The sequence below is a fragment of the Antechinus flavipes genome, chromosome 3, assembly GCF_016432865.1.
Source record: "Antechinus flavipes isolate AdamAnt ecotype Samford, QLD, Australia chromosome 3, AdamAnt_v2, whole genome shotgun sequence".
Taxonomy (NCBI): domain Eukaryota; kingdom Metazoa; phylum Chordata; class Mammalia; order Dasyuromorphia; family Dasyuridae; genus Antechinus; species Antechinus flavipes.
The window spans coordinates 205,822,671-205,845,405 of NC_067400.1; the positions used below are offsets into that span (position 1 = coordinate 205,822,671).

At 34.4% G+C, this 22,735-nt stretch overlaps 1 protein-coding gene across 1 annotated transcript in view; it reads right to left on the reverse strand.

Moving 5' to 3' along the window:
* The window catches only part of GLRA2 (glycine receptor alpha 2), a 346,612-nt gene that overhangs the window by 92,207 nt on the left and 231,670 nt on the right, over positions 1–22,735 (reverse strand). Inside the window, exon 8 of the mRNA XM_051984495.1 lies at positions 1,722–1,871. Coding sequence (XP_051840455.1) covers positions 1,722–1,871 — 150 coding nt within the window. The remainder of the gene's footprint in view (positions 1–1,721; positions 1,872–22,735) is intronic.

Below are 22,735 nucleotides of genomic sequence, written 5' to 3' on the forward strand. Positions count from 1 at the left end.
CAATTTTTTTGTCTGAAATATGAACATAAAGTAGTATCCCTTCCTTAATGGTATGTCATGCTTGGAGTAGTAAATATATAAACATATGCTTCAAGAGTTAGTTACATACCCCTCGTTTATGGCTGGATATATTGGAACAATACAATCTGTATTCTGAAATGTCCATGATGTGGTAGTTTTGGATTTGGACAGTTTTTAAAATGAATTAAAAGAAGTATGGTGGAAGAAGGGGACATCTTAAGAAAAGAAAACAGAGAAAAGCTAGAATTTAGAGCTATATTCTTGAAGAAAAAGCTATTTACATTTTATCAGTAGGTTATAGCAGCCCGAAGTTAGCGTGAATCTTGGAAATAGATGAGTAGAGAACCAAAATGTGTTGCTAGGCTCTATTTTGCCATACTCATAGGCATAAGATGGCTAGGTAGGGGACAAAGCGGATAGAGTGCCAGGCATGAAGTTAGGAAGACTAATCTAAAATTCAAATCTGGCCTCAGGTACTTACTAGCTATGTGACACTGGCCAACTCACTTAACCCTGTTTTCATCAGTTTCCTCATTTGTAAAATGATCCAGAGAAGGAAATGAAAAACCAATGTAGTATCTTTGCCAAGAAAACCCCAAATGAGGTCATGGACAGTCACACAATTTTAAAATAACTGAACAGCAATAGGCATATAAAAGACTCAAAGTCAGCTTTTTAGAAGATATATAAGATGATGTTCACATTATGATAAAAAAAATTGAAATCAAGTGGAGATGTGCTGAAGAAGCACAAGTTCAAGTCACCAGTCAAAGACAAAGACAAACCATATTGTAAAGTGCTTATATAATTTGTGACTGTGATTATTGAGTCACTGATAGTGAACTTTGAAAAAAATATGAACAGGGGGAGGATCGGGGAAGGGGGTGGAGTAGATCAAGAAATTATAATTACTAAAAATTCAGTTCAAAATCCAAATATCCTCAACATCCAGATTTTTTGTTGGAAAAATTTTAGTTGTCCTTTAGCTATTCAATGAGAAATAGAAAAACAACTAGGGTTTGTAGTCCTAAGAGGTTCTATTTGTTAATATTTCTTCAAACTGATTAGGAAATTGCTTAACAATAGTATATAGACTACTGTCCAGGGGACATGGTATCCCCATGTGATAGTATCTCATACTATGTGGGCAGAAAATGAATAAATTAAATTGATTTGTCATGGTATATATGAAACAACTATGAATGCTTGAGCTATAGCTGCCAATAACTGGGTAAAGTTTATGAACATGTGATATAGTCAACACAGATTTTTATATCCATTTTCAGATTCAAAGAATGCTTGCTTACTCATGAAACAAATATAATTGTAATATATGCAAAGTATATGAAATCCACATTAAGACCACTTCTACCATAAAGCTGGTGGGTTTAAAAAGCAGATATTTGACTATCTAGATGAAAAAAAAGTACCTACCGTATGGGAATTCAACTTTTTTTTTTTTTTTTTAACAAAAGAAGTTAAGTGAAACCAAATAATATTTATAGAAACAAAGTGAAATGGGTGTTTCAGCAATGATTTTCCTAATGTGGAAAAACTGGGTCACTATAATATTATCTCTGGTTCAGGAGCAGTTTAGAAATAGTGAGAATTCTTTTTTCTTTGCAGGGAATGGATCCTGAATTATCAGCATATTTGGAAATTTTCCATTTGATTTTACCTGCATTGATCATTTACTGTACCTTATTTTGCCTCCTTTGTCTTCGCCTGAGCCGCAGGAACTCCTTGTGCTGCCTTGAAACAAAATTAACAGCTGCATATTCCAATAAGGCAGCAAAAACAAAAAGGAGACACACCGCCATCCAGATGTCGATAGCTTTTACATAGGACACCTAAAAGAAGGGAGAAATAATAGACTTTTGAGCAAAGGAGTGTTCTACTTTTCCTTTTAGAATGAATACCCAACATTTTCCCCTTTCCACTTAAGTGAGGAATGCATTACATTAAAAACCTAAATAGTGACATATCCTAATTCTTACTTAAGTAATAAACTTAAAAACCTGCTTCAAAATAATCTTTCTTTCTTTCTTTGCTGAGGCAGTTGGGGTTAAGTGACTTGCCCAGGTCACACAGCTAAGAAGTGTTAAGTGTCTGAAGCCAGATTTGAACTCAGGTCTTCCTGACTTCAGAGCTGGTGCTCTATCCACTGCACTACCTAGATGCCCCCAAAATAATCTTTGAATACAAATTCTCTCCATCCTTCCAGTCAAAGCTCAAATACCATCTCCTTCATGAAAAATTTCTTTTATCATCTCTATTCAGGAATTCTCTTTCCTTCCTCAGCCTTCATGTAGCACTTTTTATGTCCTTATCTTATCAGGAATTTACCATGCTCTATTCTGTATTGTATTTATTTTAGTTTATGTCATATTTCTGTACTAGCTCCTTGAAGATGAGAAGTCATGTCTTATTCATCTTTTTATCTCCTTTAGCTTTTGGTGCTTTGCAGTCAGTCAACAAAGCATTTGTTGAGTGCCTATTATGTGCTAGTCACATAGTAAATCATTTAAGAAATGCACAAAAATATATTACCTAATATAGGCTTTTTCACTTGAATCAAATCAGCAACTATAACTTTATCATCTTCATGATATAGCTTGAATCATTGAAAAACTGAATGACTTTTAGCATTCATCTGATTTACCATTAATGAGATATATGATCTTAGGCAAGACATTTAACTTTTATGGATTTCAGGTTCCTGACTTGAAAAACTAGATGGTTGGACTAAAAGATCTCTCAATTTACTTCCAGCTTTAAGTCAAGAAAGCTATGATCTCACTTTCAATAAAAGCCAAATGAAACTCATGAAAAGTCTGAAATATTTAGGAAGATTTTATACATAAAAACCAATGTCTTTCCAATCCTTTAGTGTCTGCATGCATACCTAGACAAGTCATTCATTTTTTGGGGGGAAGTTGTGGTTCTAAGGTATAATTTCCTTGAAACAGATGATGAAGTTTGAATCCCCTGAATTCCCGAATGGTGATGAGGTTAGTGACAATAAGAGAGTTGTTAAAAATCCCCTTTTAATGGTCGCAGGTTTAAAGTGAAAGAATTCACTTATTCCCGAATTATTAATTGCAAAATGAAAGTTTATTGTTGGATAGAAACCAATTTGCTAGGAGACTGACTGTTATAGTGGCAAAGATCTATTAGGGCAATGGAATTTGGCACTGAGAATGCTTTCTCAGAGGGCAGAAGGGTCCTAGCAAATTTCTTGGGCCTTCTGCAAGGAATTGAGCTGATGGAGGCTTGTTATATGGGTATCTTGGGGGTGGGGGGAAGGAGTTGGGACAGTCTGAGCTGATCAGACCAGTATTTCTCAATTGAATGAGAATTTAGAATTTCAAAAAGATCAATGCGAGTTGATTTGCCCTTGAATAGTATTGCTTTTCTTATCGTAGGAAAATAGGCCTTCTTTAGACTCCTTGCAGCCTGGGAGATCCTGATCTCTCAGATCAAAAAGTAGACACAATAAAAGGAATCTTAAAAGGAACTTAGCTTCAGTAAAGGGAACATTTTCCCTCTCTCTTCAGATCCAACTCTAATATACTTAGCAAATCCTGATTTTATTTGTGAGGAAGAGCTTATGGATGATTCATTGTTTATATTTATTACCTGTTTCATCAAAATGTGAGGCTAAGAATACTCAAACATATTCTTTCTCTTCTTCCTGAAACATTCAGTCTGTTGTCTACATAAATGGTTCTCAAACTTTCTAATCTCATGATCCTTTTACAATCTTAAAAATTAAGTATCCTTCCCCTAACATCTTTTGTTTATGTTGATTATACCTATCTCTATTTATTGTATTGGAAATTAGATACCTTAGTATTATTGTAAAAATAGTTTTGACCTCATAGATCTCCTAAAAGAGTTTCAGGCATCCTCTGGGATCTCCAGATCACATTTTAGGAAGCTTGAGCTTACAAACACATTGCAGATTTCTGGTTCTTCTTTAGCTTTCTGTTTTCTCATGAGCTCATCCACTTAACTATCATTTCTCATAAAAATATCTGACATTTACATAGTATTTCTAGTTTTTACAAAGTACTTTAATAATCATAATAGCTGACATTTATAAGACACCTTAAATATTAGAAAGTACTTTACATACCTTATTTTATTCCATCCTCACAACAATCTTGAGCAGGAGGAACTCTAGTTTTTAACCTGTATACTATTGTCAGAAATCTTCCATATTGTTGTATACTTTTGTGAAGCCATTCCCTTTTTAAGAACCTATAAAAGTATCCTCTTGCCTTTAGCATCAAATATAAACTCTTGAAATTTAATAACATAATTTGGATCTACTCTCCTTAGAAACTTATTTCCCATAAGGGAGTCCTCTACTCCAGTTAGGCAGATTTATTGAAGGTCTCCACACCACGTCATATTATTCTTCACTTCTTTGCCTTTCCTCATACTGTACCTTCATATCTGGAAATTCCACCTTCCAGGTCCTCAATCTGCTCTATTTTCATTGCTTAGTCTGACATTCTACCTTGGTTTCTCACCATGCTCTCAGAAATTTCATCCTATTGTCAATCAAGGTTTTCCAAGTCTCAACTTTGGATTACTACTACCATCAATTTCTTTCCTTCTCTTCATGTGCTCCCTGAGGGAGCAAGGGGGAAAGAAATTGATGAAACCATGCTATCTGGGTCTACTATTCAACATAGAAACCATTCCAAACCTATTCATTCTTTCTCAAGCCTCTGATGACACAGCTGTCTTTCATCCTCTCATCTAAGAATCCTAACTCATATTTCCCAGAAAAAATAATTAAGGTCATTAGGCAAGTGCTCACTCTTTTCCTTTTATTGTACAACATTTTTATATATATATCTATATCTATCTATCTATATCTATATCTATATCTATCTATCTATCTATATATATATATATATATATATATATATATTCCATTATTTCCACCTTCATCCCTCTTTCTCATGAATAAATGGTTCTTCTTGTTAAGGTAAAACCATGTACATACACACTTGATACTACTCTATCCTATTTTCTCCAGCAAAACTGTCACCTCTATTATACCCATTTTTCTCAACTTTCACTATCTCCCTAGTTTCTGACTGCTTCTGGCTACCTGCAAACACTCTATCCTAAAACAAAACAAAACAAAACAAAACAAAAAAACCTTCATGTGGTTCCTCTGCAGTCATTTTTAATCTGGTCCATACAAACAGGTCACAGCTGCAACTCTCTTTCCTAGCTACCTGCTTCAGGGGATAACGCCACCAACAAGGAGGATAGGAATGAGTATACCGATATGAAGGAGTTTGCTCAGGGTTCCATATTCAAATTGAGGGCTAAGCTTGAATAAGAGCAAACTAAAACTCTTACTGAATATCTATCTTTCTCTTTTTGGAAAGGTTGTCAATTGCACAATTAGAACAGACTCTGCCACAGGAACATCGAGGGGATTCAGATTCATGCTTTTCAAAGATGCTGCCAGTGTCGACATGGTCAGGCTACAGTTGAGGCTTGGCAATCCCTGATTGACAAAGTCTTAGAGTTTAAAGAACATAAGCTAGCTGACAACCTGATAGATCACAAAAGGGCCAAAGTCTTAAAAGGAAAGGACCCCCTCTAAAATATTTGTCAGTGGAATGAGTTCAATTATGTCTGAAGAACAAATCAAAAATATTTTGGAGCATTTGGAAAGATTGAAAATAGTGAACTTCCTAAGGACACAAAAATAGATGTAAGAAGGGGATTTTATTTTATTATATATACAGATGAGAATCAGCAAAAAAAATTTATTAGAAAACAGATATCATCAGATTGGTTCTGGGAAGTGTGAAATCAAAGTCCAAAGCAACAGCAACAGCAACAACAGAAATATGGGAGGGATTTTGCAGCTGGTGATAGAGATGGAAGTAGGAATCGTGGCTGAGGTCAGGGCCAAAACTGGAATCAAGAATTTAATAATTATTATGATTGAGGATATGGAAATTACAATCATGCCTATAGTAGTGATAAAAATATAGGGATTATGATGGATATGATTACATTGGGCATAATTATGCGAACTATGGATATGGAGGGAGATATGCAAACTATAGTAGTCAACAAAATATGTATAGCAAAGTATTCCAAGGGGATGATAATTACCAAAACAATTACCAGCCATATTAAAGTAGGAATGCAAAAAACAGGTATATATGCTTACAGCAACTTATCTTGTAGGATGATGACATTGAATGGAGAGTAGTCTTCCATTGATCTGAGATGACTATTGTAAAAGACTTTTAGTATACATGACACAATTGTGACCAATTGTATACAACAGCTGATTTAGTTTTCTTGTTTTTGTTTTGTCCTTTGCCATCTGTGTTATATCAAATATGGATTTGTGTTTATACAAATTTTATTTGTATAATTTCATGTTAAATGATCCTCAAAAATTAATTGCTTGTCATAGTGTAATGTTCTTCTCTTAAATATAATGTTCTCTGGGAGCAGGTTTCTTGGGGAGCTTCTGGGAGTAGCCTTCATTTCAGTTCAGTGTAATCACCCCAAATGTTTCCTTCAAAATAGCCTCATTAGCTTTCTTAGAGGCTTGGTTCCGAGAGCTCTTGCTGCTAGTTCTTTGTCTCTTTCAGCTTCAGCCTCTATCTCTTTCTGAATCCAAAGTCTTTAGCCAGCACAAAGGTGGAATATGAAATGAATCTGGCTCTGCCTCTGAGAGTGGGCTTGTGGGCTTCTGTGTTAGACGTGTGTATCTCCTCCACTGAATCCTGACTCGTGAATCTCCTGAAATGCATCCTGGTTGAAACTTTTAGCTTATATATGCTTTCTTAAAGCTGTGAACTCTAATAAGAACTAAGTACATAATCATTGTCTCTATCAATTCCAGTGACTTAGCACCTTTTCCCAAGTTCTGGCCAATAATATGATAGTTTTCTGTGTCAGGTATTAAATAGCTCTGTAAAAATATTTTAAATAAGCAATGATTGAAACACAGGTTTACACACATACAACTTGGAGTCATAGATAGGGAGAGAAACAGTGGGCCTTTATAAATACCAAGCAGAAAACTTTGCCTTAGTTTCCTAATTCCCTTGACATAGGTCTGTGCTAAGGATGCAATTAAACAATTGTTGGAAAGTTTTAATAGAACTTTTTTTGTCACAAAAGTTTTTAGGAAAATCATGATAGTAAATTCCATTAACTCATGTATTGTTTTGTATTCTAAGTGAGAGTTATTTTTGCATTAAAAAAAAAACAAACAAACAAACCCTCATCTGGGGGCAGCTAAGATAGAGCACCAGCCTTGAAGTCAGGAGGCCTTAACACTTATCACTTCTTAGCTGTATGACCCTGGGCAACTCACTTAACCCCAATTGCCTCAGCAAAAACAAAAACAAAAAAACAAAACAAAACAAAAAAAAAACCCTCATCTGGTATAACCATCCCCACTAGCAATTGCTTTATATCACTGCTTTTTGTGAATAAACTACCTGAAAAAGCAGTCTACAATTATTGCCTCCACTTTCTCTTCTCTTATTCAAAATCCTCTGTAATTTGGTTTCCAGCATCATCATTCAACTGAAATTGCTCTCTCTAAAGTTACCAATCTAATGGATTTTTCTCAACCTCTCTCCAGCTTTTGACACTGTTAATTACCCCTTTTTCCTTGATAATCTTTTCTCTAGGTATTCATGGCATCACTCTCCTGCTTCCTGTCAGACACTTTGTTCTCAGTCTCTTTTGCTGGACCATCATCCAGGTCATGCCCATTAATTATGGATGGCCTGATGGCTCCTTCCTGAGTTCCTCTTCCCTTATTGTTCTATTTCACTTGGTGCTCTAACCAGTCCTAGGAATCTAATCATGGGTATTTTTATCATCTTTATGAAGAAAATTCTTAGATCTATTAACTTAGCCCTAATCTCTCTCCCTAGGGCATGTAGTTGGTATAGTGGATAGAGGCCCAAGCCTAAAGTCAGGAAGACTCAAAATCTGATCTCAGACACTTACTAGCTGTGTAACTTTAGTCAAATCACTTAACCTTGTTTGCGATAGTTTCCTCATCTGTACAATGAGTTAGAGAATCAAATGGCAAAACAACTTTAATATTTTGCCAAGAAAATCTCAAATAGTTCCCAAAAAGTCAGATTATGATTGAAACGACTGAACAATAACAATAACAACAAAAACTTTCCTTGACCTCCAATCTTGTATTTTCAACTGCCAATTTGACATCTTGAATTGTAGACGTATCAAACTTAACGTTTCCTAAAGAGAAATCATTATATTATCTCCCCCCCAAAAACTGTCTCCTTTCCTACTTTGATATTGAGATATTGAGATATTTTAATTGATATTGAGATATTATCATTCTCACAGTCACCCAGGTTCACAGCTTTGGTGTGATCCTCAACTCATACCTTGCACTTATCCCTTCTATCCTATCTGTCACACATTCTTGTCATTTCTATCTTCATTACATATTTCACATGTTTCCTTCTCTCTACTCATATATCTTTCAGTACTCATGCATATGGTTGACCTTCCTGCCTCAAATTTCACTCCATTCTAATCTGTCATCCATTCAGCTTTCAAAGTTATCCTCCTAAAGTGCAAGTCTATCTATGAAAACCTCTACTCAAAAAACTTACCTCTTAGAGCAATTCCCTTTTTGACTTTTAAATCCTTTCTTATCTAGTTCCTATATATCTTTCCAGTCTTCCTCTACTTAATGGATACTAGTTGTGGGAACCTGAGCAAATTGCTTAAGTCTGTTTGTCTCAGTTTTGTCTTCTGTAAAATGATCTAGAAAAGGAAATGGTAGTTTCCTTGCAGTATCTTTGCCAAGAAAACTCCAAAAGAGCTCATGAAGCGTTGGACTCAAAGGAAATGACTGAATAGTAAATCTACCCAGTGATCCAGCTATTATACATTGGTTGCTTTTCAATGTCTGGACTTTTCTCCCTTTTTACCTATGCCTCCTTTTATTTTTACTTTCCTTTAAGACTTGGTTCAGTTCCCATCTTCTGAAAGAGACCTTTCTGATTCACTGTTCTACTCTTCCATATTCCTCTTCCATTTATATTGCATATCTCTTGCACATACATAGTTGTTTTCCTATTGTCTCCCCCAATAGATTGTAAACTCCTGAATGGAAAAGATGGAGTTTCACTTTTTTTTCAACTTTTAAAAAATAGCTTATTTTTGAAAATACATGCAAAGATAGTTTTCAATATTCACCCTTGAAAAATCTTGTGTTCTATATTTTTCTTCCTCCTTCCCCCCTCCCTAGGAAGCAAGTCCAACATAGGTTAAACATGTGAAATTCTTCTTCTTTTTTTTTACTTGACAGAACATATGCCTGGGTAATTTTTTTACAACATTATCCCTTGCACTCACTTCTGTTCCGACTTTTCTCTTCCCTTCCTCCATCTCCTCCTCTAGATGGCAAGCAGTCTTATACATGTTAAATATGTCATACTATAGCCTAGATACAATATATGTGTGCAGAACCAAACAGTTGTCTTGTTGCACAGGAAGAATTGGATTCAGAAGGTAAAGATGATCGGGGAAGAAAAACAAAAATGCAAACAGTATACACTCATCTCCCAGTGTTCCTTCTCTGGGTCTAGCTGATTCTGTCCAACATTGATCAACTGGAACTGAATTAGATCTTCTCTTTGTCGAAGAAATCCACTTCCATCAGAATACATCCTCATACAGTATTGTTGTTGAAGTGTATAATGATTTCCTGATTCTGCTCATTTCACCTAGCATCAGTTCATGTAGATCTCTCCAAGCCTCTCTGTATTCATCCTGCTGGTCATTTCTTACCGAACATTAATATTCCATAACATTCATATACCACAATTTACCCAACCATTCTCCAATTGATGGGCATCCATTCATTTTCCAGTTTCTAGCCACTACAACAAACAGGGCCGTCACAAACATTTTGGCACACACAGTTCTCTTTCCCTTTAGTATTTCTTTGGGATATAAGCCCAGTAGTATGTGCAATTCTTCTAAACATATTTCCAAATTTATCATGGAAAAATCAGATCAAAAAGAAAAAAATGGGAGAAAAATAACCAAGTAAACAAACAAGAACAACAACAAAAAAGGTGAAAATACTTTATTGTGATCCATATTCAGAATCCATAGTTTGATTTCTAGAGGCAGATGACTCTCTCCCTCACAAGTCTGTTAGAATTGACCTGAATCACCTCATTGTTGAAATGACTTTTCTTTTCAACTTCATCTTCAGCATAGGGCTTGACACATAGTAAGCACTTAATAAATGATTATTGACTGACTAATTGATCTTAGCAACTTTTTTATTTCCCTTATGTAATTTTGAATGTTCAGGGTATTCTCCATATATATTCACTTATTAATTAGCTTTCATATGGCAAATTAACTGAGTTTTTACACAGAGACAGTTCTCCAGGAAACAGCTATAACATCAATAACTAAAGCAAAGTCAGAGATGATCATATTTATTTTAATCACAATGCTTGATGTCCAAATATACTCAGGGGCCATGGGAATCTGAGTCACTGATTATTTTCCTGACTTTCTAAGGATTTGTCTTTCTGGCTTAAATATAATTGCTTGAAAAGTGAAAAATTCTGTCAAATTATTGGCATCAAACAATAATTTTACTTTTTTTCCCCACTGAATGGCAGTTAATTGATTAAATGTACTCAGTTGGGTGACTGGTTTTGGAATCCTGGAGGTAAGAGGGAAAAGAATAAGGATTTATATAGTAAATACTATTTACCAGGAACTGTGCTTAGCACTTTACAAGTATTTTCTCATTTGATTCTTATAATCCTAAAAGGTAAATGCTATTGTTGTTGTTCAATCATTCAATCATGTCTAACTCTCTGTGTCCCCATTTTTAAGATTTTCTTGGCAAAGATGCCAAAGTAGTGTTCCATTTTCTTGCCTAGCTCATTTTACAGATGAGGAAACCGTAAAAACAGGATTAAGTGACTTGTCCAGAGTCACACAGCTAGCAAATATTTGAGACCTGATTTGAAATCAAGTCTTTCTACTATAGCCCCAGCATTCTATCTACTGCACAAAGAAAGATCTAGTTAGGCCAGATTCTGACAAGGCCATCTCAAAAGAGCTGTGAGCATATTTTCTCCCTTGGAAAGTCATTGACTGGGAAGACTGAGGAAGTAGCTGAGGTAAAATGAAGCTTTCAGGAGATCTGATCTTGAGCAGAGTAGAGTCAATAAAAGTCAAAAATCTCCTCCCATCCTTATTATGCTTTACTCAAATGGGTCCCAACCTATTTCAGTTGGTATTCAATAACCCCAAGTATGTATCAAGGCTATTTCTAATTTAGAATTAAAACTTACCTTACTTTGCCACAATCCAATTTAATTTTCAGCTATTTAAAAGGTTGCCAATTTTAAATTAACCTTTGTTATTTCAAGTTGTTGAAATTCACTGTTCCCTACCAAACACAGATGCCAGTGCTAAGATTCTATCAGGTGAAACAAAATCCTGTGATAGTGTTATCTGCTTATATTCTGTAGAGGACTAAGTAGATATTAGACATTTGCAGACTACCCTCTCCCTTCTTATTTCACCAGTAAAGAAACTATTTGCTTAAAGATTGATCTAGACCTCAGAGCATGTAATTGATAGAACTGGGATTTAGAATATAAGTTTTGAGTTTATATTTTATTACTTCTTTTAAGTTATTATAAAAACACCATCAATAACATGGAAAGATTGGTTTAGCTTGTTCTCAAAGACTTGTGGACCTATATACAACTGAATATATATGATTTTTACTGCATTAACTTTTAAACCTTTATTCAACAAGCATTTATTAAGAACTTAATATATATGGGGTTCTGTGTGTGGTACTCAGGGAATACAAAGAACAATACTTTCCGTCTTCATTAGCAAAAGATCTATAAGGATGATAAGTAATTCAGAGATACAAATAACTATGATTTGAGCTATATTGTAAAACTGATACAAGAGAGGGGTCAGTCAGCTCCTAGCTGATAAGTCTGAGGATTGTTTATCATTACTCTCCTCTCAAAAAAGTCAGGCACTGTTTACTGCACCTGTTTCCTGTAAATCATACTTTTTTCCTACTTTATTTTTATTGTTTTATTTGTGTTTTCTTTTGCAACATGATTTACAAAGAAATACGTTTTGCAGGACTGCACATGTGTAATCTATACTGAGTTATTTGCCTTCTTACAGAGGGAGAGAGACAGGAGAGAAGGAATTTGGAATTCAAAATTTTTAAAGTTTTGTATTAATTTTATATGTATTTGGGATCAAAAATCAATGTCAAGCTAAAATAAATAAAAATTGGAAAATGCTGAGAACAAAATAATAGATATATGAACTTTTCAAACATGCAATTGATGCTGAAAAGTAGAAAACAAACAAAGGCAAGATTATTGATCATAGCTAATTTTGTTATTTGGTTTTTTGCAAAAGTTTTATTTAATCATTGTAATTCAATTGTTATATTGAAGAGGGAAGAAAAGCCTGGAAACCATCTTAACAAAGAGTTATTAAATCTCCTTGCTAAGTATGTAGTCAAGTTCAACAAATGTTTCAAATATAAATAATTCATAGAAAAGAAAACATCAAAAACCATGTGCTTGGAACTAGACTAGGAACTAGTGATATAAAGATAAAAATAAAATAGTTTCTGTCCTCCAGAGGCTTATATTCCAGTAGAGAAAAAGACAACATGAATCTAGATAGGGATATAGCATAAAATCAAATAAACATAAGCTAGACTTACAGAAGGAGTATGCTATTGGAAATTTATGGTGATGGGAAGGGAGATCAGGAAAGACTTCACCTTGCAGAAAGTGCTTGAGTTGTATCTTTTTTTAGTTATGTTTTCCCCCCTAATTAATGAAAATCAATTTTCTCTTCCATCATTGAAAATAGAAAAAAAATCCTTATAACAAATATGCATGCTAAATAAAACAATTTCCTTCATTGTTTATATCCCCCTTCCACTTCATTCCCCCCAAAAGTTTGTCTCATTTTGAAGGCTGAGTCCATCACCATCTCGTTCAGGAGGTAAGTCCTCACTGATCCTCTAGAATCGTGGTCTGGAGATGAAAAGTTAAATGACTTGCTTGAGGTCACACAGCTAATACATGTCTGAAGTCAGAGTTGAACTCAAGTATTTTTGACTCCAGTGTTCTATCTACTGAACCATCTTACTACCTCTCATATATTATCGTATTTCTTCCTTATAAAAACCAGTAGGATAAATATTTATCTAAAATTTATAGATAATAAAATATTTTGCTGTATCTATAGTGTTTTTTTAAGGTTTTGACTCAGTGCAACAAAACAAAGCCTAAAAGACTTTTCTTCAACACAGAGCCTCTCTTGTATATTTCAGGATTATAGGAAATTCCTTGAAGAATGCAATTATGAAAAATAGGCCAACTTCTCCCCCTTTCACTCCATATTCAATTACTCTTTCATCATTAATATCAGATGAGGAATAAAGCAGCGGATGTGCATTCTGCTAAAGATGGGTTAGTCAGATGGAAAAAAAGGCACTTTGTTTTCCTCAGTTCATATGCCTATATACACATCTATGTAATGGCAGTTACTATTACCAAAAAAATGACTACTGTTATGAAATTTTTCTTCCATGACCAATGAGCCCTTTGTGACCAGCTATTTATAGCTAGTTATTTTTTAAATGAATATTGATGGAAGAATGGGAGAGCAGATGAGGTAAAAGAGTGTCAGCATTTTGGAATAATCATTCTAAGGGAAAAAAATCACCAAAGAGCATTAGGTATAGATGGTAGGGCAGCTAGGTGGCCCAATAGATAGAGAGTTGGGTCTGGAGTCAGAAAATCTCTTTTTGAATTCAAATCTGGCCTCAGATGCATACTGTGAATCTGAGCAAGACCTTTAACCTCAGTTTCTATTTACCTCAGTTTCCTCACCTGTAAAATAAGCTAGAGAAGAGAATGATAAACCATTTCAGTATCTTTGCCAAGAAAACTCCAAGTAGGGTCATGAAGAGTCAGACATGACTAAAAATGACTATACTACAAAATAAATGGTGCTCATTAGTGAAGAGTACTCAGTTTTGGCACCATGCCATTGTTTAAAGCCACTGTGAGGTAGACTAGGAGAAGAGAGCTAGAGAATGCAGAGGATTTGGTCCATCACTAAAATGCTATGTGCAAAGCTACATCTATCTCCCATTTCTAACACCCCTGGGTGATGAGTAAGGCTGTTATTCATGCTTCACATTTATAGCTTAATACCACAATTTGGTATGTAAAGAGGAATAAGAGTGGGAGTTGGGGGAGAATTGGAAATGGCAGTTCTTTCACCCACCTCCACATAGACAGCAATAAAAAGAGACAGGCTTTCAAGTACAGAAAAGTCTAAATGTCTTCCAATATGTTTTTATTCCACCCATTAGTGTAGTTTCTCCATCTCTAACCCCAAGTATTACTGCTTCCTCATGTTTAATCATCTGAAAACACATTTCTGGAGTCAAGGTAGGAGAAAAAGGAAAACCCTGTTTGTGTGTGTGTGTTTTTTTTTCTTCCTTTAATTTGGAAACTATCCAATAAACCAAATCCTTGGGGTGTGTTTTCAAGAAATTTACTGTATATAGGACTTAGGACCTTAATTGCCCATTTCCTTATTTCTAGGAACAGATGAAAACAAAAGAGACTCCTCCTATCTTTTTCATTTGTAGGAGAAGGGGCAAGGAACTCATATTCCTGTATTTGCAAATGGGTAACTCTCCTAGACATATCAGGAGAGGGAGGAAATTCATTTCAATTTTCTACTCATTGGAATTATTCTTGTGCTTTCTGGAGTGAGGTGTAAAGGGTGGGGGCTAATAATGTTCTTTGCTCTCCAATTCCAGATTCTATTTACTCTAGACTACACAAAGACTATGGGTTAAAGTTGGTAGTAACGACCTTGATGAGCCATGAAAACTGGCCTTGTACTAGACATTAGTGAACTTCTGAAATGGAAGGAAGGAAAACTTAAATGGAATGAAAATAACTCCTTTTACATGGTTCTGTGTTTCTATTTTATCATATTTAACTCATAGAGCTATGGTAAACGGCAAATGAGGCAATACGAGATATGAATGAAGGGAAAGAGGGAAAAATTTGGAATTCAAAATCTTAAAAGAAATGAATGTTGAAAATTAACTTTACATGTAATTGGAAAAATAAAATATTTTATAAATTTGTCAATTAGATGAGTATTTCTGACTTTGGAGAGTGATAGCTAATAATAATAGCTAACATTGCTTACTATTTGCTGGGCACTGTGCTAAGACCTTACAAATGTTATCTCATTTAATCCTCACAACAATCCTCTAGATGCTATTATTATCACCATTCAAGGTAATTGAGGAAAGAAGCAATTAAGTGATTTGCCCAGTTTCACATAGCTAGTAAGTACCTCAGGTCATCCTGAGTCCAGGCCCAGAACTGTATATAATGCATCACCTAACTTCTTAGGGTAAGTTGTAAACTAGGTTAGAGAGTTAAGACTAGAATGAAAGGAAAGGAGAGGCATTTTCAAGGAATTTGAGGAATTGATAGTTAGCAGGAATGATGGAGTTCAGAAGTAATCCTTTTAATGAAAGGGTTAGATTTTATAAGTGTTTATAGGAACCAGGGGGGAAAATAAATAAGTGATTGAAAATGAGAGAGAAGAGAGAGAAAAAATGGAGGAAGGGTGGGAGGAAGAGAAGGAAAGAAAGAGGTAGTAAGAGAGAGAGAGAGAGAGAGAGAGAGAGAGAGAGAGAAAGAGAGAGAGAGATACAGACAGACACAGAAACAGAGACAGAGATAGAGAGAGGGAGCAACCATCAGTCAGACATAAGGTATAAATGTAGCCAAGTATCTGATCTGCAACTTAGACATAGAAAATTGGCTCCAGGTATTGTTACGTGACACAGTATGATTTGCCCATGATAGTCAATATGGGCCAATCCTTTCATCTTCAAATGGGGAAACTGAGGTTTAGAGAATTGAGGTAATTTTCCCAAAACCACATAATTGCTGGATTTGAACCATTGATAAAATGAGAGAAGGGGTTTGGATTTTAATGGATTATTTCAGTTTTTAAAATTAAGTATCTCTATTAGTCCAGGTACCTTTAGCACCTTCTAAAACATTTCCTAAGCTGCAGTTTCTGTGGAAATCCCCATGCAGTGAACCATGAGAAAGAAATCTAATTCACTGAACCAAGTAACCAATTCCTAAAATTAGATCAAGGAGGCCTGAAGCTAAAAAACTGTCTCTTTCTTTGTCTTTGGTTGCGGATAAAGTAAAAGAATCCTCTTGTGAAACTGTACAATTACCATTTGATTTTATTCCCAAATAATCTAGGCTTTACATCAGGCCCAATCTATCTAGCACTAAGTGAAGTGGAGGATTGGCAATTATCCAGTGAATTTGTGCAATATGAGATTGCCAATATGGATGATGGAATATTAAAATAAATCAAGTCAAGAACTAAATTAGCTGGGTCCAGAACACAATTTCAGCACATAACATCATTCTCTATTTTACTTTTTACTATGAACAGCTAACCTTAACTTAAGTAGGTAGAATTTTGTAACCACTACATAGAAAACAATATTTCTAACTTATTGCCAAACACAAAACAAATCTCAGTTTGAAATATGTCTGTTCATTTAACATAAATGGAAGACTAATACTAATAATAATAACTCACTTATAGTGGTACTATAAGGGTTATATAGCATTTTCCTCATCTTACTAACTAAAATATCACCTAAATATTATGACACTTTTTCATGAGCATATGAAGATTAGTTTAGAGAGTGATTTTTGATTCCTTGAACACAACCATGCTTCCCCACTTCCATCTTTGCTCATGTTGTTCCTTTGTTCCTTAGACTTTAAATGCTATTCCCTCATTTCTCTTATTTTCCTGATTTTGACTCAGTTGCAATCTTCTCAGGAAAAAGTCTTTCCTGATTCTTCTCTGCTGAGATTTCTCCCTGATGGGACTTCATAGAGTTAAGATACTTAACAAATTTTAATTTATATTAAATTTCTTTGTGTCATGCACTCCCCTATTAGTTGTTAATTCTTGAGGAGGACAAATAATTATTGTTTATCTTCCTATCTCTTTCCTAATGCCGCACAACATATTAGCATTTTTATAAGTGATTTTTGAAAATCTGAATGAGAATAAACTTTTCAAGAATTTAGAAAGTGTCTCCTTGATACTTTGATACTTTGAGTCTATAGATTGCAACTCAAATCATACATAATTGCTTTTCATCCTGTATGAACTCTTATTTACAACTTTTTGTTTTTTATTTACAACAATTTTTCCACAGTGGATCCACCAAAAGTATAGATTTGTTGATGTTTACATTATTGTTCAGTTGTTTTCAGTCATATCTGACTTTGTGACCCATTTGGGGTTTTCTCGGCAAAGATACTGGAGTGCACTTGCCATTTCCCTTCTCCAACTCATTGTACAGATGATAGAGCTGAGGCAAGCAGGGTTTAAATGACTTTGTTACTTAGCTAGTAAGTGTCTGGGGTAAGATTTAAAATTGTTTTCCTAACTCCAGACCTGACACTCCCTCCACTGTGCCACCTAACTGCCTCTCTTGATGCTATAGTATTTTACAAATGGAATACTGGCTTGTCTTTCTTCCTCATTCATTTAAGTAGACCTTTTAAAAATCTTTTTTAATTTCAAGGTTTTGTATTTATTAAGAATAATTAAACCACATCTCTTTAAAATATTTTAGAATTCAACATGACTATTGCCCAAATTAGCAAACTTTCATTAAAATTTAACCACTATAAAAGAGTCAATCTAGATTGTTTAGGGGCTTTCTATTCTCCTCTCCCCTCCATAATGGAGAATCATTCCTAAATTATTCAGGTAATCACATATATTTTCCATATCTCTTTGTGTGTACAGTCTTAGGGACATAAGCTAAGTGAGATCTTCAATTACTTCCCACTGATTTCATCTATTTCTATTTTGCAATTAGAGCAGATGCTTAAAAAAATAAAGATGAATACAGCATTAGTTTATTGTTATACTCAGGTCACCATCTTTATTAAATCAAAGCCCGGGAATTAGTCATGAATGGCTTTTCCTTGGACAAAGTAATTTAAGGGGTACTGGCTAACTTCTATGTCCTGAAATCAATGCTCTTATTACTGAGGAACTAATTTTTCAGCTATAAAACCTCTTTTAAAATTATCCTTTAGGTTGAAATTTCTCATGCTTACTTTCACTCTCAAGGCTGATTGTTTCAGAAATCTGGGCAAAATTGTCTTGGTGGTGGTTTAGATAAATGGAGCATAAACAGTATTTTCCTCCAGTCAGGCAACTTTTTTTTCCAGCTGCCTTATTCATGCTTTGATAATTCATAATTGGATTTGTTTTGCTTCAAACTTTTTGGAGGCTCCAATATTATGACTCAAGTCTATGATATTTGAAGACATTTATGAAGCCAGAAAAACCTCAAAACTCAGTGTTTCTGTTTTTTAGAAAAATGAAGAAAGAAAGAAAAAGAAAATGTCAAATCTCCCTCACCTCATGGAATCAACCCAGGAGAAATTTATAGACATATTCTATTCCATATGGAGAAAAAAAAGTCACTAAGCATCAGGTTTGATAATTTATTTCCCAAGTTCAGAGTTCAAGTCAAGTCAAATCAACAAGCATTTATTGAGCTTTAGAAAACAAAAATAATCAGAGAAAGACTTTCTGTCTTTAAGGACATTCTAATGAAGTAAGATAATATAAAAAGGAAACTGAAAAAAGGGAAAGATAAGGTACTTGGATAGTGGTATGACAGAGAAAATTCTGAGAGTCAGAAGTAAATAGGGTCTGAAGAGTTGAAGTGTTCTCTCTATATATTTTTGTAGTTGTAGTGACCCCTGTTTTTCTTTAAGGAGGCAGAGAAGTCATATACAGGATTTGGTTGATATTGGTTTAATCTCTTTGCCCCTTGAAGCAGAAAAAGACCCAGTGTATATAGTAAATTGGTTCTGAGGAGGTTTTAGTAAAGATCCTACTGCCTGATGTGGATGCCTTTCTGACTTAATGTTATTAGGGGCAGGAGAGAGAAGCATATATTTGAATGAGTATTGCTTTTAGCGTTAGAAATTATGTCCTTTTAATACTTTTATTAATATAATGGGAGTGACTAAATGGCATAGGAAATAGAGCATTGGGCTTGGAACAGGAAGACTCATCTGAGTTCACATTTGGTCTCAAACACTTATTAGCTGTGTGACCATAGGCAAGTCATTTCACTCTGCCTGCTTCAATTTTTCATCTATAAAATGAGCTGGAGAAGAAAATAACAAACCACTTTAATATCTTTGCCAAGAAAGTCCAAAATAGGGCCATAAAGAGTTAGACATAAATGAAAGAACTGAAAAACAACAATTAATAAAACACCTTTTTATTGAATTTTATGATCTATGTATATCAGTCTGAATATAATATCTATTAAGTCTGAATCACTGACTGACTTTGAGATAGACCTGGCTTAGAATACTGGTGATAGATACCATAAGGGGTAAATGTAGCATTCTTTCCATTCCATCAGTCTATCTCTGCCCTATATTATACTACCTCCTTTCTCATATCTAATATAGAACCTTAATTTTTCCTATGAGTATCAATCTTGCATTACCAATGGTTCATTATATATACCTATTTTTAATTTTTTTCTTTTTTTATTGTGAATTTAGCGATGAGAAACAAAAACATCTTAATATATTAAAAAAAAAAAGGTACAGACAGGATGTACCAAAAGTCTTAATGCAATTTTAGATTATAAAGCTTTTAGAGACTAAATTTGGGCATCCTGTATAGGAAACTGAATTCTTATGCATAAATTATTTTTTTGAGAAATATCTTTATTTCCATATCTATCTCTGTCTCCACATTTCCCTCTAACTAGCTACCTATCCATCTACCTATCTACCTATCTATCTATCTATCTTACTGATATCTCTCAAGATGTATTAATATGGAGATAGAAATATCCAGATATTTATTATAAGTATTGATATCTATAGATAGATGTAAATGTCTCTCAGTAGATATGGATACAGAGATTACTATATATCTATAGATCATATTTATTATAAATACTGATATTTTTCTATATATCTATTTAGATATCTTTTGAAAGAGAGTTATTTAGATAACTATTATAATTACTGGTATCTATAAATATTTATTGAGAGACATGTAGATATTTCTTGTTAGATATCAATATGGAGATATAGATTGTTGTGTGTGTATATGAAATTTAGCAATGTAGTAACAAAGCTGCTCCATTCCTATTTCACTCTTCATTTGTATTCTATGCATTTAATATGGATGTATATGTATACTCACATACATTATTGAAGCTCATTTTGCAAAGGTCCACTCTTTCACTATTTATGAATTTAACCCTGCTCCCAACAAATAGAAGCCCTTTTTGTCACAAATATATACTCTGAAAATGCTGATCACATCTGAGAATACATATATCATTTTTCATCTCTCTGATAAAAGACTGGCTGAATCTTTGTTCATTCTTTTTGGAAGCTGCTAATGATCACTTCTTAGCTCAGCATTTTAAGCTTTTTCAAATTATTTTATATTTTTTTTTGTCATCCCACAAATTATTTTCTAGTTATACTCACTTTTATTTATATTCATTTGTATAAGTCTTCCCATGTTTCTCCAAATCTAACATCTTTATCTTTTTTCGTGGATATTATTCCTTGTATATTTCCAGTGGAAGTCTTAACAGAATTCATTTTCTTTTGGCCCAAATTTCTCTCCCATTTCTAACATTAATTTTTGCAATAAAGGTACCACTCTTTTTGCTCAGAATTCTCCTTTTTTTCTCTCCCTGACTCCTCATAAACAATTAGTTGCTAAATCTTGCACACTCTACCTCCACATCATTTCTCTTATTTATCTCATCTCTATTCACACAGCTACCATACTATTTCAGAATTCACCACAGCCTCTTAACTGATCTCTTTTTCTCCCCTGCCCTATTCCATCCTCTTCACCAATAGTTCTTTTTTTTTTTTTTTAAATTTCAGAACTCTCTTTATACCCTTAAAAATCACTTAGGACTTTTTCTCAAGATCTTTTGTTTATATATGTTATGTATATTAGTATTGAGCACATTAGAAATTAAAATAGGATTACTGTAAAATAGTTTTGACCCTACAAGATCCCCTGAAAAAGCTTTGGGGAGCTTTAGGGTTCTCAAGACCACAATTTGAGAGCCACTGCTCTATGCAATTGCCAAATTAGCAACCTTAGAGGATATAGATCACCCCCCTGCTCTAAATTGGTTTCTTATTGTTTCAAAGCTAAAATTTAAATTTCTCTGGCATTAATGAATATACATTCTCTGGCATATAATGAGCATTAAAGCTCATTATAATTTGACTCCAGTCTAACATTTAGACTTGCTGCACATTATATTCATTTGCAAATGCTACATTGCAATCACATTGGTCTATGTTATTCCCTGCATGTAGCATTGAATCTCTCATTTCTATGTTTCCCCTACTTCCTAAGGTATCCCTCCTTTTCAGAATATATTCCCTTATCAGACCTGTCTCATTGCATGTCAAGTTTCCTTAAGGTTCATGTGAAATGCTACCTCATATACAAGTTCCACTATTACTATTAGGCTCTCTTCTCATCTCCCTCTATACATGATGGCTAACATGAGCTTCCTTGGGTTCAATTATCATCTCTAAGCTAATTAATGAGTCAAATTTACTTATCTAACCCTAGATTGTCTTGTATCTCCAACAATCCAATGGACATTTTGAAACTAAGTTCATATAGATATCTAAAACTAGTGTCCCAAACTCAATTTATCTCTCCCCCAAATTTTCCTTTTTCCAAATTCCCCTATTACTACTGAAGGTATCAGCATCCTTCCAATCTCTCAGTCTCATGGTGTTATTCTAGACTCCTGGTATCCCTCATGCCCATATTCTATTTGTCATCAAGTTTTATTGATTTCATCTACACCACTTCTCAAATATTTTCCCTTCTCTCCTCTGATAATGCAGGCCTCCATCTCATGATTGAGCTGTTGCAATAATCTGTTGATTGGTCTACCTGCCATAAATCTCTTCCTCACTCCAGTCCATCCTCCCTTTATCTGCCAAAATGATTGCAGGTTTGACAATATTATCCACATATTCAATAAATTCCAGGGCTTCTCTATTATCTCGAGTATGAAATTTAAAATTCTTGATGTTCAAAGCCCTTCCTAATGAAGCTCCCTCTAATTTTCTAGTCTTTGTATGTCTCATTCCTGCTCCATTTCTCACTACATATCCTTCGATCTAGTGACCCTGGCTGCTCTTCCATCTCAACTTCCATTCTTGATTCTTGACTTGTATGTCCCCAAAGTCTGGAATTCTCTCTATCCTAGCTTCCCTAGTTTTTTTCAAGTCTCAGCTAAAATTCCATCTCTTACAGGAAGTCTTTTCAGATTTTTTTTTTTTAATTTTAGTGTCTTTCCTCTGTTGGTTATATTCTGTTTATTCTGCATATAGCTTGTTTGTTCCTAATTGTTTACCTGTGGTCTCACCCATCTATTGTAAGCTCTATAAGGCCAGGCATTGCCTTTTGC